At 46.0% G+C, this 17,285-nt stretch overlaps 1 protein-coding gene across 3 annotated transcripts in view; it reads left to right on the forward strand.

Moving 5' to 3' along the window:
* BEX4 (brain expressed X-linked 4) overlaps positions 1-2,329 on the forward strand; it is a 42,097-nt gene extending 39,768 nt beyond the window's left edge. For 2 of the 3 annotated variants that reach the window (XM_062183948.1, XM_062183947.1), the window contains exon 2: positions 1,774-2,329. In XM_062183948.1, coding sequence (XP_062039932.1) covers positions 1,779-2,141 — 363 coding nt within the window. In that variant the 5' untranslated portion in view covers positions 1,774-1,778 and the 3' untranslated portion in view covers positions 2,142-2,329. Of the gene's footprint in view, positions 1-1,331; positions 1,399-1,773 lie in introns of all 3 variants that reach the window. The other variant, XM_062183946.1, reaches the window with a different exon arrangement.
* Positions 2,330-17,285: the final 14,956 nt, after the last annotated feature.

A 17,285-nucleotide genomic window follows, 5' to 3' on the forward strand; every position in this document is an offset into this window, starting at 1 on the left:
AGGTGAGAACATAGATGAAACAATGTTGGCCATTAGTTAATTGTAGAAGCTAGGTAATAAGTACATGGATTTATATTATACTATCCTATTTTTACATGTGTTTGGAATTTCCTATAATACAAAGTTAAAATAAAGGTACTGGAAATTATGAAGAAAATGCATTTTTTTAGTCAAAAAAAAAAAAGGAACAAATCAGACTGGTACTAAGAAGAATTAGGAAAAAATATTACTCTCACTGACTCATTTTCTGTTGCCACTTTCCCCCCACCCCCCGGGAATTCTGGTGTCCAGAAAACTGGGTTTTGGGAGCAAGAAGGATCTCAGTTTGGGAATGAGGTGGGTAGGGCAGATGCTCTTTGCATTTAAAATTTTGACATCTTGCTCATCAGATTTTCTTGCATTAATTGTATCAATTTTAAAATTGCCTTAAAATATTGCTTCTCCTGAATCCTGGGCTTTTGTTTTTGTTTTTTTTGCATCCCCTTAACTTCTGTGCTTCAGCTCTGGTAATGAGGGGAGGGGGAATCTTGGGAGCAGAATTAAGGGAAGTAGGAATGGCCAACTGCCCCTGAGAAGATACTGCCCTTCCCTAGCAGAGAGGCGCAGGAATACACAAGAGAGGGTGGTAGATCCCAGGCTAGTGACCTTAAAAGGGACTTGGAGAGAGGGTGAGTGGGAGGAGGTCGGGCCGATAAGCCCCGCCTAACTCCAAGGGGCAGGAGGGGGCGCGGGATGGAGGTGGGGCCATTGCAGTGACGAAAGCCTAATGTCATCTGCAAGCTCTGCTTCCATCTCTCCTTTCCAGCTTGAGAGTCAGGCAGGATCTCGGTGCTACCTGTACCCTCAGGGCTTGCGGTCCAGGGGCAGCCAGGGAGAGCAGGAGACTGCAGGGCGGCAGGTGAGGGGCCCGAGCGGGGTCCCTAGGGTTGGCGAGGGAGAGCTGCCTGGTGCAGCCGCCCACCGCGGGCATGGGCGCCCCGAGGCGGAGCAACAGAGAGCCGCCGCGGGTGGCAACCCAGGGGCCCACAGGTGGGCGCCCCGGGGGGCGGTGGCTGGCCTGCCCCTTGGCCCCCAGGCTACAGCCCCCCGGACACCCGCTCCCCTGCGCGGCGCCGGCTTCTTCGACAGCCCCGGCCCTGCCCCTAGCTCCTGGTGGTCGGCGGGGGACACGGCGGCTGAGGGCCGGGACCCAGGCGCAGGCGAGGGCCGCGGGAAGGGGTCCATGCAGGACGGCGGGGCGGCGGGGCCGCGGGGCGGGGCCGGTGGGGGCGTGGAGGCAGCGCGGACCCCGGGGCTGCAGCCGCCCCTCTCCCCGACCCCGCCGTCTGCAGGTCTGAGGCGCTGAGTGTCGCGGCGGCGAGAATCGGGAGGAGGAGGAGACCACAAGGATAGGCCCAGGTCGGTGCGACAGACAGGGGTGGGGGGCGTGGGTAGCGTGCGGAAACCCCATCTGGGACCCCAGACCCCTCCTCGGGCCGTGCCTCCCCCTCCTCATTCTGCCCGCCCCTACCCTCCCTGGTCTTCCCTGGTCTTCCCTGCCATTCTCCATTTTTGTACCTACTGATGCCTGGAGATGGACCTGCAGGGAAAATGGTGGTCTTTGGGGGAGGGAGGGGCTGGGAGTGGGGCCCCTGGAGGACGCAGAGGGCCTCTGGGGTCGGAGAATGACGTTTGCCAGCGGCCTGGGCATCCGGAAAGGTGCATAGTAGGGCCTCTGTCCTCGGTGCTGATCCGTCCACCAGGGATTCAGGCTCTCTGTCTTTTGTCTCCTAGGAGAAATGGAGTCCAAAGAGGAACAAGCAGTGAAAAACCTCAGCGTGGAAACCGCCGACCAGGAAAACGAAGGAGAGGAGCAGACCCCTGCGCAGAATGAAGATGAAGCCCTCCATTTGGGAGGGAGTGAAGGCCAGAAGCCTGAAGGAAGTGTCAGGCGAGGGCGAGTTAGGCGACTTGTCCCTAACTTTCGATGGGCCATACCTAATAGGAATATTGATCACAGTGAGGTGGGAGATGATGTAGAAAGGTTTGTTGGTCAGATGATGGAAATCAAGAGAAAGACAAGGGAACAGCAGATAAAGCATTACATACGCTTCCAAACTCCTGAACCTGACAATCATTATGACTTTTGCCTCATACCATGAACCCTAAAGTTTTCCTTGAAGTCAATAATGTAGCCATTGCTTTACAAGCTTGTATTTTTCTGATTTTTTTCTGTAATCTTTGTGTTTCCACTATATTTATTTACCTCAGTCTAAGTTTCTGTCAGCATAGCAATTGCATCTGTTTTGCAAAAAAATATTATTTCTATAATTTGAAATCAATAAAACAGTTTAGAAGGCATTCTATATTCCATCATCTTACTCTTCTACCCAGTCTTTTTTTTCTTAATTTTGCTGTTTTCTCCCAACTACCCAGACTCAAAATCTGAGTTATCTTTGACAATTTTTTTCTTGCTTCAAGCCAATCATTATGGAATGAACATATACTTTATTCAGTATCTGACATCATTTTAAGAGTGTATGTTTTAGTGGTTTTTAAAGAACATGAGTCTGTTAGTGCAAAAAACACTTTGGGGGAGAGAGGTTTAAAAATGTAAGACCTCTGGCATGCATCCTCCAGATCCAGAATGGAATTTTACAATTGTCATTTTTAACAAACACTCAAGGTAATTATTTTTTTAGATTCATTTATTTTATTTGAAAGGCACAATTACAGAGAGGCAGAGGCAGAGGGAGAGAAAGGTCTTCCATCTGCTGATTCACTCCCCAAATGATCACAATGGCCAGAGCTGACCTGACCCGAAGCCAGGAGCCAGGAGTTTCTTCCAGGTCTCCCACATGGGTGCAGGGGCCCAAGCACTTGGGCCATCTTCTGCTGCTTTCCCAGGCCTCAGCAGGGAGCTGGATTAGAAGTGGAGCAGCTGGGACTCGAACCAGCACCCATATGAGATGCCAGCACTGCAGGTGGTAGCTTTACCTGCTTTTGCTTGGCCCAGCCCTGGCTGTTGTGGCTATTTGGGGAGTGAAACGGTATATGGAAGATTCATCTCTCTCTCTCTCTCTCTCTCTCTCTCTCTCTCTCTCTCTCTCCCTTTCAGATAAATGAATAAATCGTTTTTTTTAAAAAAAAGCCCAATATTACAAAGGCAAACATCAATAGCCCAGACCCAGTAAAAATGGTTTGGTTATCTCTGAATAATACAAAGACATAGAATGAGCAGCAAGAAAAACATACACACATGTAAGTTAAAGAAGTCTTTTAATATATGATGAAGTGATTCCATCAAATCAAAAATGAAAAGTTATGTTAATCAACAAATTTACTTTTTCTACATTTTACTGGCCTGGAAACCAAGCAATTAGTGTGGTTTCCAGAACGATGTCTCTCAGTCTAAGGGAGCAGCATATCATCTCCAACACCCCTCAGTATTAAGAGGTATTGCTGAGGGGCCAGTGCTGTGGTGTAGTAGGCAAAGCTTCCGCCTGTGGTGCCAGTGTCACATATGAGCGCTGGTTTGTGTCCAGGCTGTTCCTCCTCTGATCCAGCTCTCTGCTATGGCCTGGGAAAGCAGTAGAAGATGGCCCAAGTGCTTGGGCCCCTGCCTCCACATGGGAGACCCAGAAGAAGCTGCTGGCTCCTGGCTTTGGTGCGGCTCCAGCCGTTGCAGACAGTTGGAAAGTGAACCATCAGATAGAAGACCTCTCTCTCTGTCTCTCCCTTTCTCTCTGTAACTCTACCTATCAAATACATAAATAAATCTTAAAGAGGTATTGCTGAATAAAACCCCACTTATGTATGACAAACATAGGTACCATACAACAAGAGCTTGTAATAACCAGTCTTATCGTCTAAGAAATAGGAATATAAAATAGAATCTCTGGTCTCCTATTTACTAGGTGTGATCTTGGAAAATTCTGAGTCTCAGTTGATGGCCCCATATATAGAGACTAATGATATTTCAGTTTGGCTATAGGCTTTTGGGAAAGACTATCACCACACTTTGTGACATTATAGCAAGTTCCTTCCTCACCAGGCTCGAGGCAAGGCATTTGAACTGACTCAGATTTTGTAATCAAGAAAGACTATCTAGTGGCTCATAGCAGACCTTCTGTTTGCTGTACTTATAGGATTTTGGTAATCCAAATTAGCTTGGCAATTAGTGCGTCACCTATCCGTTTCTCCTTGCTGATAATATACATTCGTGTTTCAGGGTAGTCAAACTGCTATTTTTTTAAATTTTCCAAAATTCTAGGGGCTTAGCAAACTGAAATTTTAATTTTCTTTTTTTTATTGACAGAGTTAGAGAGAGAGAGACGGAGAGAAAGGTCTTCCTTCCATTGGTTCACCCCCCAAATGGCCGCCATGGCCGGCGCACTGTGCCAATTTGAAGCCAGGAGCCAGGCGCCTCCCCCCGGTCTCCCATGCGGGTGCAGGGCCCAAAGACCTGGGCCATCCTCCATTGCCTTCCCAGGCCACAGCAGAGAGGTGGACTGGAAGAGGAGCAACTGGGATAGAACCTGGCGGCCCAACCGGGACTAGAACCCGGGGTGCCAGCGCCGCAGGCAGAGGATTAGCCTAGTGAGCCATGGCGCCGGCCGAAATTTTAATTTTCACTCATGTAACAATTCAGCACAGGTGATAGGGGATGGGATCTGCTCTGTGTAATCATTCAGGGATGAAAGTGGCTAGAAGCTGCACCATCTACAACATACAACTTTCAAGATTGCCTTGGGGGGCCAGCACTGTGGCATAGCAAGTAAAGCTGCCACCTCCAAGTGCCAGCATCCCATATGGGCACCAGTTCAAGTCCCAGCTGCTCTACCTCTGATCCAGCACACTGCTATGGCCTGGGAAAGCAGTAGAAGTTGGCCAGGTCCTTGGGCCCCTGCACCCACGTGGGAGACCCAGAGAAACCTCCTGGCTCCTGGCTTTGGATTAGCCCAGCTCCTGCCATTGCGGCCATTTGGGGAGTCAAGCAGCCAATGGAAGACCCCCCCCTCTGCCTTTCTGTAACTCTACCTTTCAAATAATTTTTTTTGAAAAATATTGCATTGGACATTTACATACACCTGGAAGACAGAAGAGAGAAGGCTCATGGAAGATTATGCTGATGTTTTTGTATGAGTAAGGCCTGAAATTGGCAAATATGACCTCCACTTATACTCCAATGGCCAGAAATCAGCCACTTAGCTGCAACACAGTACAAATAAACTATGAGTGTGAATCTAGGGCAAAACTTGAAGAGAATTCAACTAACATACATACTGTTTCTGCTACAGCATCACAGGATGACTTAGCTACTGACAACAATTCCTCCAACTCAGACTATTTATCTACCATGATGTTCCTGATGCATATTAAGGCAACCAGGCTTTCTTTGTCATAAGTGATCAAAGGCAGTTTTGTTTTTTTTTTTTTAGTTTATCCTACCTGAGATCCTGGCATCACTATTAAAATCAAGTTTAGGAGTCATTTCCAGCATCCTCAACCTAAGGATAATAGCCATTCTAAGATCATAAAAATATGCTTACTGTCCATTGTTCAATTTCTCGTTAAAGGCAGAATTTTCTGGTCCTGTCTTTGGACTTAGGAAGTAGATGGGTAAATAATGCAAGATAAGTATATGCCAACATTCTCTTTCCCATGGCAATCTTTTGCCATTCCTCTCACTGATGATGTATGGCCTCAACAATCTCCTCAGAAAGTTAGGTGCTATGGTACCAGGCAGGTGCCTACTCTCATTCTGCTTTATTGCCATCTATAATGTTTAATCGGTGTGTTCCCAGGAGTTTCAGAGGATTGGGATGTTGGCACTACAGGCAGCAGCTTAACCCGCTATGCCACGGGGTCAGCCCATGGTTTTCTCTTTAGGATCTACAAGACTGAAATCAAGGCATTAGGTATCTGGACGCTTATATGGAAAATCAGAGGAAGATTCCCTAAGTGCATTTTGTTGATAGTAGTCAGTTCTTTGCAATTATAGCACTTGTGTTCCTGTTCCTTTGCTGGATTTTAATAGGGGCCACTCTCAGCTACTAGAAGTTTCTCTCATTGTTGCACGTGGCTTCCTCCATATTCAAGTCCAGCAATGGTGAGGCATCCAAGCATTGTTATGCTTCAAATCTCTGACTTCCTTTGCTGCCAAAAGCCAAATAAAACTTTCTCCTTTTAAAGGGCTCATGTGAGTAGATTAAGCCTACCCAGACAATCTCCCTTTTGCTGACACCAAAAGGTAAAAATTAAAGGGGCCATCTTAGAATTCTGCCTCCCATATAACAGATGGGGCATCATGCTGCCAATTTACGGTCAAAGATTTGGTGGAAAATTACCTTTACTGCCCTTCCAATGTTTATGTTAGGTATTTTTCTTCCAAATAAAAAAACAAAAGTAGGCTCTCAGTTTTTCACTGAGATGCCTGCCTGGTCTGTCAGATGAATTCTCTTCATTATTTCTCTTCATTATACTTTGCTAGCATATACAATACAAAAAAAGGTAAACATAAAAGATTTACAGTGCAATTCTGGTTCCAGATAACATGGAGTAAACATACTCCAATATTTTCTAGCACTGAATACAGCTACGAAAAATACACAGAAAGTATGGAGTGCTGTTTGAGATCTCTAAAAAGTAAGTATTAAATGGCAGGTAAGTATTGGGGAAGAACACCAGAATTCAAAATACCATCAAACTGGTAGATTTACATAAGACCCATCATTTCATAACATAATATTAAAACTGTTTGGTATACAAACCAAAATTACTCAGCACACAACAAACCACAAAATTCTCAAAAAGCAGGGCTAGTATTTGGTGTAGCAGTTAAGACACCACTTGGGATGTCCACATGTCATATCCAAGTGTCTGGTTTTCATTCCCAGCTCTGCTTCCGATTTCAGCTTCCTGCTAATGCATACCCTAGTATGGCTTAAGTATTTAGGGCCCCACGCCCCTGTGGGAGACCTACGTTGCATTCCAGGCTCCTAGAGTGGGGGACCTGAAGTGTGTTATGGTTTCCTGATTTCAGCCTAGCCCAGCCCTGATTCCTGTATCTGAGAAGTGAAACCACAGGTAAAAGATCTGCATCTGTCTCACACTGTCTCTCTGCCTTTCAAGTAAGTTTTAAAAAATTAAAGAAATAGGCCGGTGCCACGGCTCAATAGGCTAATCCTCCGCCTGCGGCGCCGGCACACTGGGTTCTAGTCCCTGTCGGGGCACCGACCCTGTCCCGGTTGCCCCTCTTCCAGGCCAGCTCTCTGCTGTGGCCCGGGAGTGCAGTGGAGGATGGCCCAAGTGCTTGGGCCCTGCACCCGCATGGGAGACCAGGAGAAGCACCTGGCTCCTGGCTTTGGATCACTGCGATGTGCCGGCTGCAGCACGCTGGCCGTGGCAGCCATTTGGAGGGTGAACCAACGGCAAAAGGAAGACCTTTCTCTCTGTCTTTCTCACTGTCCACTCTGCCTGTCAAAAAAAAATTAAAGAAATAAAAGCTTTTAATCTCAGAAAGTATGGTAAAAGCAATCAATAGACATCCATGATGACATAATGATGCAGGGGTCCCTTTTTGGAGTTTTCAGATGGCCAGAGCACCCAGCCAAATGGCCAGGAACATTTACCATTTATCACAAGGCTGTCCAGGTTGTTGTTGATTGGTTCCTGCTTCTTGTAAGACCTGGCCCCCATGGACCTGTTTGAGTACTTCCCTATGCAATATGAGCTCAATGTTAGGTCAGTGCTGATTGGGTCCTGATTCAGAGAAAGATCAGGATGGGGGGGGGTTTCAGGCCATATGAGGGCCTCACTGTACATCACTCAATCCTCATTCCGGTGTCCCACCCCATCTCTTAGCTGACGGGACATGCAGAAGGAAACTCCACCTCCTTCTGTGCACTGTACCCTAGCGTGCTCCCCCCTCCATTCAATCCTGTGTCGGACCCTCGCCAGCAAGGGTCCAACGCAATCACGACATGGTCACTGTTTCTCGGTTCTCAAGGAACTTTTACTTGTGGGGGCAGAAGGAAAGAGTGGGGGGGGGAGAGAAGAAAAGAAGGAGGCGCTCCAAGCCCAATTCCCAATGTCCCTTTATACCCCAAGTCCCGTGGAGCATCCGCTCCACAGCCAATAGCAGCTCTCTTCCCGTGCAGTTCACGCTGGTATTGTCCAATCAGATGAAAGGACACGTATAGTCTCAGGTCGAAAGTTCATCTGTTTCACCGGGTTCCTCCTAGTTGTTTATGCAGAGTCCATTCTGTTTCATCTGTTTCACCTGGCTGTTTTCCTGGGCCTTGTGGTCAACCGATTGCTGCAAGCTATGCAGATGAGGTTCTCACAGGTGGCCAGCCTGCGGTTCCCCACAGCTCCCCCTTTTTTGTTATTTATGGCATGGAGTCGTGCCTGTCTTAGGTTCCCAGCGACGCGCCACCTGCTTACCCATCATCGAAACATTGGGAAGCATGTCCCAAGTTCTGTCTTAGGTTGCTAGGGGCACTCGCTAGTGATTACCCGTCTTTGGCTACCGCTCCATCATGTCAAGCCATATCTGTCGCTGAGGGTCAGAGCGATACATAGCAAGCATAGCCTGTCGGACCACTAGGTTAGTGCGTGGCTGATTCCTGACTACTGCCAGGATGACCCTGCTGATTAGGAGGAAGGCAATCAATAGGACTATCAATAGGCAAAGAAACAGTCTCTTCATCACTTGTAAGCTAATCACTTTCTATTGTCGATGAGTCTGTTGTCGTTTCCACTGGGAAGGGTTCGTCAGGGATTTTTGCGAGGAGTCGAATCCTCCTTTCTGGCATCCAAATCGGTTGGGAAGCCCCCTGCGGAAAAAAGCAGACAGCGCCTCGTACCCTTCTTAGTAGGGGATACGGGCCTTTCCATTGGTTATCTTGTAAGTCCTTCCACATAGCCCACTGCACTGGCTCCTTGTCAGCCAAATAGGAATGTAACTCAGCAGGAGTTTTGCCACACTTTTTCTTATTCAAAAAATTTATAGTATATAGAGCTATAGCTAATGCATCGCGATTAGCTACCACATATTCTCCTATTCCCCCTTTTGTTTATTAAAGTTTTTAAGTACAGGTGAGTTCGTTCAATTATTGCCTGCCCTTGGGGATTATAGGGCACACCTGTAACATGCTTTATGCCGAATTCTTTTTTTTTTTTTTTTTGACAGGCAGAGTGGACAGTGAGAGAGAGAGAGAGAGAGAGACAGAGAGAAAGGTCTTCCTTTGCCATTGGTTCACCCTCCAATGGCCGCCGCGGCTGGCACGCTGCGGCCAGCGCACCGCGCTGATCCGATGGCAGGAGCCAGGTGCTTCTCCTGGTCTCCCATGCGGGTGCAGGGCCCAAGGACTTGGGCCATCCTCCACTGCACTCCCTGGCCACAGCAGAGAGCTGGCCTGGAAGAGGGGCAACCGGGACAGGGTCGGTGCCCCGACCGGGACTAGAACCCGGTGTGCCAGCGCCGCAAGGCGGAGGATTAGCCTAGTGAGCCGCGGCGCCGGCTATGCCGAATTCTTTTAAGAATGTAGCAAAACGAGCCGAAGTGTACGCCAGCCCATTATCTGTTTTAATAATTTTGGGCACCCCCCAAGCAGCAAAGGACTGTAGACAGTGTTGAATAACCTGTTGAGTTCCTTCTTTGTTTAGAGCCGTGGCTGACACAATTCCAGAGAACGTGTCCACCGACACGTGCAAACAGCTCTGGCGTCCAAAAGACGGGATGTGAGTAACATCCATTTGCCAGATATGGCATGGCCGGAGGCCACGGGGGTTGGCTCCCGCCGGAAGTTTGGGGACGGTGAAAACAACACATTTCTCACAAGATTTAATAATATCCTCAGCTTGGCTGCGAGGAATATTGTATTTTTGACTTAAGGTAGTACTGTTTACATGCCACTTAGAGTGAAATTGCTTTGCTTCTTCAAAAGTAGAGCAGGCAAGCAGAAAGCTAGAATAGTAATCAGCTAACATATTGCCCCGACTAAGAGGTCCGGGTAAGTTGGAGTGAGCCCTAATATGATCTATAAATATAGGTTGTGACCTTCATAATAACTCAGCAACTTGCTGCAAATAGGGATATATGGAAGAAGCCCTGGAAATGTGGCATACTTTATCTAACATCCTAACAGCATTAACCACATACACACTGCACTCATTTGCCCAATGGTTGCCTTTACCGCATCGAGGGCACGGTCCTGGTTGGCGTCCCAATTGTCTCTGTTCTGTACATTCCCTTTTCATGTGACCTTCTTTTCCACACTTAAAACATCTTTGTCCTAGCCCATTATTGCATATAATTTTGGCCATGGCAATTGCTGCGTGCTCTCCCGAGGCTACTTCATCCATGACATCCCTACAGATTTTTAGAAAGGTGGGAGTGTCCTTATGCTGCCAGGGTCTTAGAGCCTCACGGCAGGTTTTATTTGCTTGTTCATAGGCTAACCTTCGGACTAAAGGCATAGCCTCATCCATGGTCTCAAAGATATTGCCAGCAGCCTCCATTAATCTGTTCACAAAAATCAGCATAGGGCTCTGTTGGGCCTTGTATAATCTTGGATAAACTGCGTCTGATCTCCCCTTTCCTTGGAATGACCTTCCACGCCCTCCGGGCTAGTTCTCTCACTTGCATCAAAACCTCATTAGGGCAACTAGCCTGGGCCTGTTCGTCATTAAAAGCTCCTTCCCCATTTAGCATATCCTCCTTCCAGGCTGGCTGACCGTTCCTAGCGTTAGCATGGGCCTGAGCCCTCGCGAGCTCTCTGTAAGCCATGGACCAGAGGAGGAAGTCTCCCCCACCAAGCACTGCCTTAGCTAGGTTCCTCCAGTCCTCTGGGACTAGTCCATTGGTGCCTATGTTATCTAGGACCGCTTTAGTAAAGTTAGCATGTGGTCCATATTGTTGTAATTCCTTCAATTTATGGCCCAGGGGGGTCCACCGGTTGCCCTGCGCGTCCACTATCACAGGGAAAGCCTGATTTATGTGGTGATATTCTTCCCACTTAGGGGGAGTGCCTCGTTCTCCTGCCAGTTTTTCTCAAGGAGGTTCCGGGGAGAAGCCCCCGCCTTTTATCTCTCTCGTGGAGGAGGAGTCCTCCAGAGGGGGGAAAAGTCTTGGTTAAGGTGATCGGTTGCCATGATGGCCGATCCTGCAAAGTTAGGTTAGCCAGTTTGCAGCAACACGGAGGAACTCCTCCTATGGGCAAATATGCCGAATAGGGGTGTGCAGAAGGAAGGGGTCTCTCATCCTCCCTATCTCTCTGTCCCAACCCATATTGGTCCTCTCTGTCTTCGTCCTCTTCGTCTCCGTCTAGGCTCCCAGATGGAAATTCTGTGTTTCCTCTAGTAAATCAGCCCCTTCATCTAAGAGGGCTGCTATTTCCTCGGAGTCATTACGGAGAGCTTGGTCGATCAGTTGCCATAGCCTAAGGACTTCAGGCGATTGCTCTGCTGCCCTCAATTGTCTTCCGACCCTACGCCATTGTTCCTGATCTAACTCGCCACTCTCCACGAACCAGGGTGAGGTCTGAGCAACGGCTCTAGTGAATGCACGTATAGTGGCCGCTTTCACCAGCGTCCCCGCTACTTTTAAAAGACAGCTTAATAACAGGCGCAACCTGGTTGTCGAGGGAGTGTTTCCCATTGTTTTTTTCCGGTACCAACCCTAGGCTTTTTATATCACCCGCCTAGATTCCCGTGTTTTACACACGTTCTACTTTTCCTATTCCCTTTTTTCCGGTACCAACCCTAGGCTTTTTATATCACTGCCTAGATTCCTGTGTTTTACACACGTTCTACTTTTTCTTACCTGCTTCCAGCGACCGGTCCGGCTATCCGAGTCATGGCACCATTTGTTGGACCCTCGCCAGCAAGGGTCCAATGCAATCACGACACGGTCACTGTTTCTCGGTTCTCAAAGAACTTTTACTTGTGGGGGCAGAAGGAAAGAGGGGGGGAGAGAAGAAAAGAGAAGGAGGCGCTCCAAGCCCAAGTCCCAATGTCCCTTTATACCCCCAAGTCCCCTGGAGCATCCACTCCACAGCCAATAGCAGCTCTCTTCCCATGCAGTTCACACTGGTATCGGCCAATCAGATGAAAGGACGCGTATAGTCTCAGGTCAAAAGTTCATCTGTTTCACCTGGCTCTTCCTAGTTGTTTATGCAGAGTCCGTCCTGCCTCAACTTCATCTGTTTCACCGGGTTCCTCCTAGTTGTTTATGCAGAGTCCATTCTGTTTCATCTGTTTCACCTGGCTGTTTTCCTGGGCCTTGTGGTCGACCGATTGCTGCAAGCTATGCAGATGAGGAGGTTCTCACAGGTGGCCAGCCTGCGGTTCCCCACATCCTGTCTCTGCCAATCCACGTGACCACAAGTGGCATCATTGCCTATAATGAGAGTTTGCCCTTCTCTGGCTCCAAGGGAAGATTTGCATCCCTCCGCCATCCAGCTACCCCTTATCCCAGACCTTCCTTCCTGTTACTTGTCCTTCCTGCCACCATCCTTCCTCCCCACCAGACTCTCAGCCACCAGTGACCACCACATACCTTACTTTTGCCATGTGTTGGGGGGATGGGAGACACAGGGATCTATACTGTGATTTTTACTGCATCTCAATATTTTCCTGCATAGTTTATTTAAAAATCATAAATATAACAAAACTGATTTCATTTGGGTAGAGAAAAGTCTTATAAAGGTATTTCTTTAACATTTCACTAGCTCCAGATTCAACTTTAGCATTACTCTTTTGTCATTGTTTTAATTTTATGTTGGGAACTTTAGAAAGAATGGAGAGATTTTAAAAACAGTTCTAGTTCATTCACCTAGTTTGAGGTAACTTGTTAACTTTGTAACCACATACACTTCAATTAAAACACTGACTGACGGGGGCTGGTACTATGGCGCATCAGGTAAAGCTGCCTTCTGCAGTTCTGGCATCCCATTTGGGTGCTGTTTTGAGTCCCTGCTACTCCACTTCTGATTCAGCTCTCTGCTATGGCCTGGAAAATCAGTGAAAGATGGCCCAAATCCTTGAGCCCCTGCACCTGCATGGGAGACCCGAAAGAAGTTCCTGGCTCCTGCCTTCGGATCGGCGCAGCTCCGGGCATTATGGCTAATTGGGGAGTGAACCAGCAGATGGAAGACTTTCTCTCTCTCTCTTTCTCTCTCTCTGTGTAACTCTGACTTTCAAATAAATAAATAAATCTTTTTTTAAAATGCTACCTGAAAATTCTAAGGAGATCAGAAAGGCAAGAGTGCCCAATAGAGAATTTGTTATTGTTGTCACAGTCACTAAGTAATTATTAAAATAGAAAAAAAATTACTGTCCAAAATCCTCAACGAGCTGCATTTTGGCCTTGTATTAGTCAGGTCTTTGTTATTTTAACTAACATACCCAAGAGAAGCTTCTTAGGAAGGACGAAGCTTTGTTTTGGCTCACCGTTTTGGAGGTTCACAATCCAGGATTGAGTGGCCCATTGGTCTGGTGTCTGATGAGTGTAATGGATGGAAGAATGTGTCTATAAGGAGGCTCACACGGCAAGTCAGGAAGCAAAGAGAAAAGACAGGCCCAATTCAGCTTTATAATCAACTGTTTCTAATGAAACACCCTCAGAGGGAACCCCACCACCACCCATGACCTAAAGAACACCCACTGAGCCTTACCTTGTAGATGTCATAATTGGATCCAGTCTCCACCCTTTATCTATTAAGCATTAATGTTTGACTTTGGAGACCAAGCTTCCAATACAAGAGCCTTTGGGAGACACTCAAACTGTTAATCAGCCATTACAGAGCTGTTTTGTCTCCAAAGTCTGTCTGTCTGTCTCTCTCTCTCTCTCTCTCTCTCTCACACACACACACACACACACACACACATACACACACACACGAGTCCAGATAGATGTATCTTTTATTAACAGTTCAGGTTTTGATCTAAAGCCTTCAAAGGGGGGTAAAGGGGTAATCTCTTCCATAACCTAGCATAATGAATCATGGCCAACAACTCTAACAAAAGACAGGCTAACAAAAGGCAAAACAGGGGGCCGACACTATGGCCCCAGCAGATTAAACCGCCACCTGCAACACCAGCATCAGCTGCTCCACTTCCAATCCAGCTCCCTGTTAATGCACCTGATAAAGCAGCAGAAGATGGCCCAAGTGCTTGGACCCCTGCCAGCTATGTGGGAGAGAGCCAGATGCAGTGCCTGGCTCCTGGCTTCAGCTTGGCCCAGCTGTGGACGTTGCAGCAATTTGGGGAGTTAACCGATGGATGAACGATATCTCTGCCCACCCCCTCACTCTTCCGTCAAACAAACAAATAAGTAAATCTTTTAAAAAGAGAGAGAACAGCATAAAATTTTGTTTGTTCATGGTTTTATATGACATAGAAGCCTTCAAATTGAAGACACAAAGATCCAGAGTGAAGTATTTATTTTTATGCTTATTTTTGATGAAACATTAACAGATATGTAGAAATATAATTCAACAAAAAAAGTATGATCTAACTGAAATACACCAAGTGGAGAAATCCAAGAAAGTCTGTATATTCATATTCTTATCTGTGCAGAATTCCTTCCATCCAAGTATGGGGCAGAATCCTTTATGGAATGGGGGTCTTATTATCTGTTAGCAGGCAAATAATTTCTTTATGGCCAGCACTAGGCAGAATGACCAAAGAATATTAGAGTAATACTTTAAGGATTTATGGCTTGCTCTGAGGGAAGAGGGGTTGTAGTTTTTATTACCTATCTTGGGAAAAAGATAATCTAATTTCTGTTACTTGTTTTTTGGGGGAGAAAATGGAGCAGGAGACAAGGACAAGAGAAAACTTCACTTTTGAGAATTTCACTTTGGGTATTATAGTCTCATACATTGATGAAGTCAGATGGACAATCTAGGGCAACTATAAAATAATAGCATTCTATGTTGGCTCATTCTCACTTTGAAAAGATTCATTAACAACACAACAATTGCAGGTATAAACCATGTTAAGACACATGGATCTCCAAAACTACCATTTATGAAGCACTTGCCATGTTCTCACTGCATTAATCCACTAAAGGCCTTTAATGCACAAATTTCCTTTGAGGTATATGATGTTACTTTCCCAATTTTACAGATATATAAAATTACAGTTAAAATAACTTGCTGAAATTCACACAGCTGTTAAAGTGTAGAGCTGAATTTGAACCCAGATCTGTTTGAAACCACCACTTTGGTCACAGCTATATTTTTGCCACTCTGAATATTGGTATTCTTCATAGTTCTTTCATAAACATTTTCTTCTTTTTTGAAATGTTTGTATTGGTGTTCTTTCGCTGCTATAACAAATTATCATAAACAGTGGCTTAAAGGAACAGGAATCCATTGTTTTCCAGTTCTGGAGGTCAGAAATATGAAATGAATTTTTAAAGGTTCAACTCAAGGTGTTGACAGGGCAGGTTCCTTTTGAAAGCTTCAAGGGAGAATATGTTCCTTTATTTTTTCAACTTTGGTTGATTGGTGGTATACCTTAGCTTGTCATTCCATCACTATAATTTCTGTTTCCATTATCGCATTGTTTTTTTTAAAAAAAGATTTATTTATTTATTTGAAAGGGAGAGCTACAGAGAGGCAGAGGTGTTGGGGGGGGAGTGTCTTCCATCTGCCGGTTCACTCCCCAAATGGCTGGAATGGCTGGAGCTGGGCTGATCCTAAGCCAGGAGCCAGGAAATTCTTTGGGGTCTCCCATTTGGGTGCAGGGGCCCAAGGGCTTGGGCCATCTTCTACTGCTTTCCCAGGCCATAGCAGATAGCTGGATATGAGATTCCTGCACGGCAGGTGGCAGCTTTACCTGCTATGTCACAGTGCTGGCCTGCACATTGCTTTTTTTAAAAAAGATTTATCTATTTACTCAAAAAGCAGAGTTACACACATATGCACACACACAGAGGGAGGGAGGAGGAGAGAGACAGAGAGAGGGTTAAAGAGAGAATCTTCTATCCACTGGTTCACTTCCCAAAAGCCCAGAACTGTCAAGGCACTATTACTGGCTGGTTTGAATCCCGGCTGCTCCTCTTCCAATCCAGCTCTCTGCTGTGGCCTGGGAAAGTAGGGAAGATGGCTCAAGGACTTGCACCTGCATGGGAGACCCGGAAGAAGCTCCTGGCTCCTGGCTTTGGATTGGCCCAGCTCCGACCTTTGCAGCCATTTGGGAAGTGAACCAGTGGATGGAAGACCTCTCTCTCTGTCTTTCCCTCTCACTGTCTATAACTCTACCTCTCAAATAAATAAATAAAATCTTAAAAAAAAATGAAAGTGTCACCATGTTCCTAAATCTGTATATATGAAATAAATTAAATTTGTATACCTTAAATAAAATTTTTAAAAAAGAAGAAATGGAGTAGCCAGGACTCAAACAAGACACTTGAATATGGGATGTGGGCATTCCAAGAGTTGGCTCAACTCCCTGTGCCACAATGCCCACCCCAACACAATGCCAACTCTCACTTTGTTTTCCTCTTCTAAAGTCAAGTCTCCCTCTGCCTTGCTGAGGGCATTTAACTAAGGACATTTAGGACTCACCTGGATAATCTCCCTATCTGAAGATCATTAACAATCACATCTGCAAAGCTCCTTTCACCACATAAAGTAATATTCACCTGTTGAAGGCGTTAGGGCCTGTGTATTTTGCAAAAACATTATTTAGCCTACTACAATACTCAAATGATCTTATGTCGTTCACTGTCATATAATAATTGATTCTGAAAGCTATCTTCAGCATACTTCTCTTTTGAGCTCCATATTATTTTATCCAATATATTTTGGGCTCTTCCACCTATTTGTCAAATTTCAAATTAAATAAACCTCTCGTATTTCTTCTTTCACTAAAATAAAAATCTCTTTCTGGGACCTCTATCTAAATTGATAATGCTAGAATACAAGTAGTTTCCATAGCCAGATTTTCTTTCGGTGTCCACATCCAATCAGTCACCAAGACTTGCTTTTTAAACCTCCTGATTTAAACTATTCCAATAGCCTCCTTTCTCATCTCCCTACTTGAAGTATTGCCTCTATCCCATAAAAGGATGATTCAACAATGCCATATAGGATGACATCATTTGCAATAATCCTTATATCCACATATCTTTGGGATAAGTTCACATATCTTTGGGAAATTCTCATTCTGCAAAAGCAAAATTCTCCAATACAAAAAGGAATTAACTTACAGAGAACAGAACAGATATTCCCATAACTTGTAGTTATTACTGGAGATGAGTGCCACTTGTAGAAGACTGAAGAGAAATA

Source organism: Lepus europaeus, chromosome X, assembly GCF_033115175.1.
Source record: "Lepus europaeus isolate LE1 chromosome X, mLepTim1.pri, whole genome shotgun sequence".
Taxonomy (NCBI): Eukaryota; Metazoa; Chordata; class Mammalia; order Lagomorpha; family Leporidae; genus Lepus; species Lepus europaeus.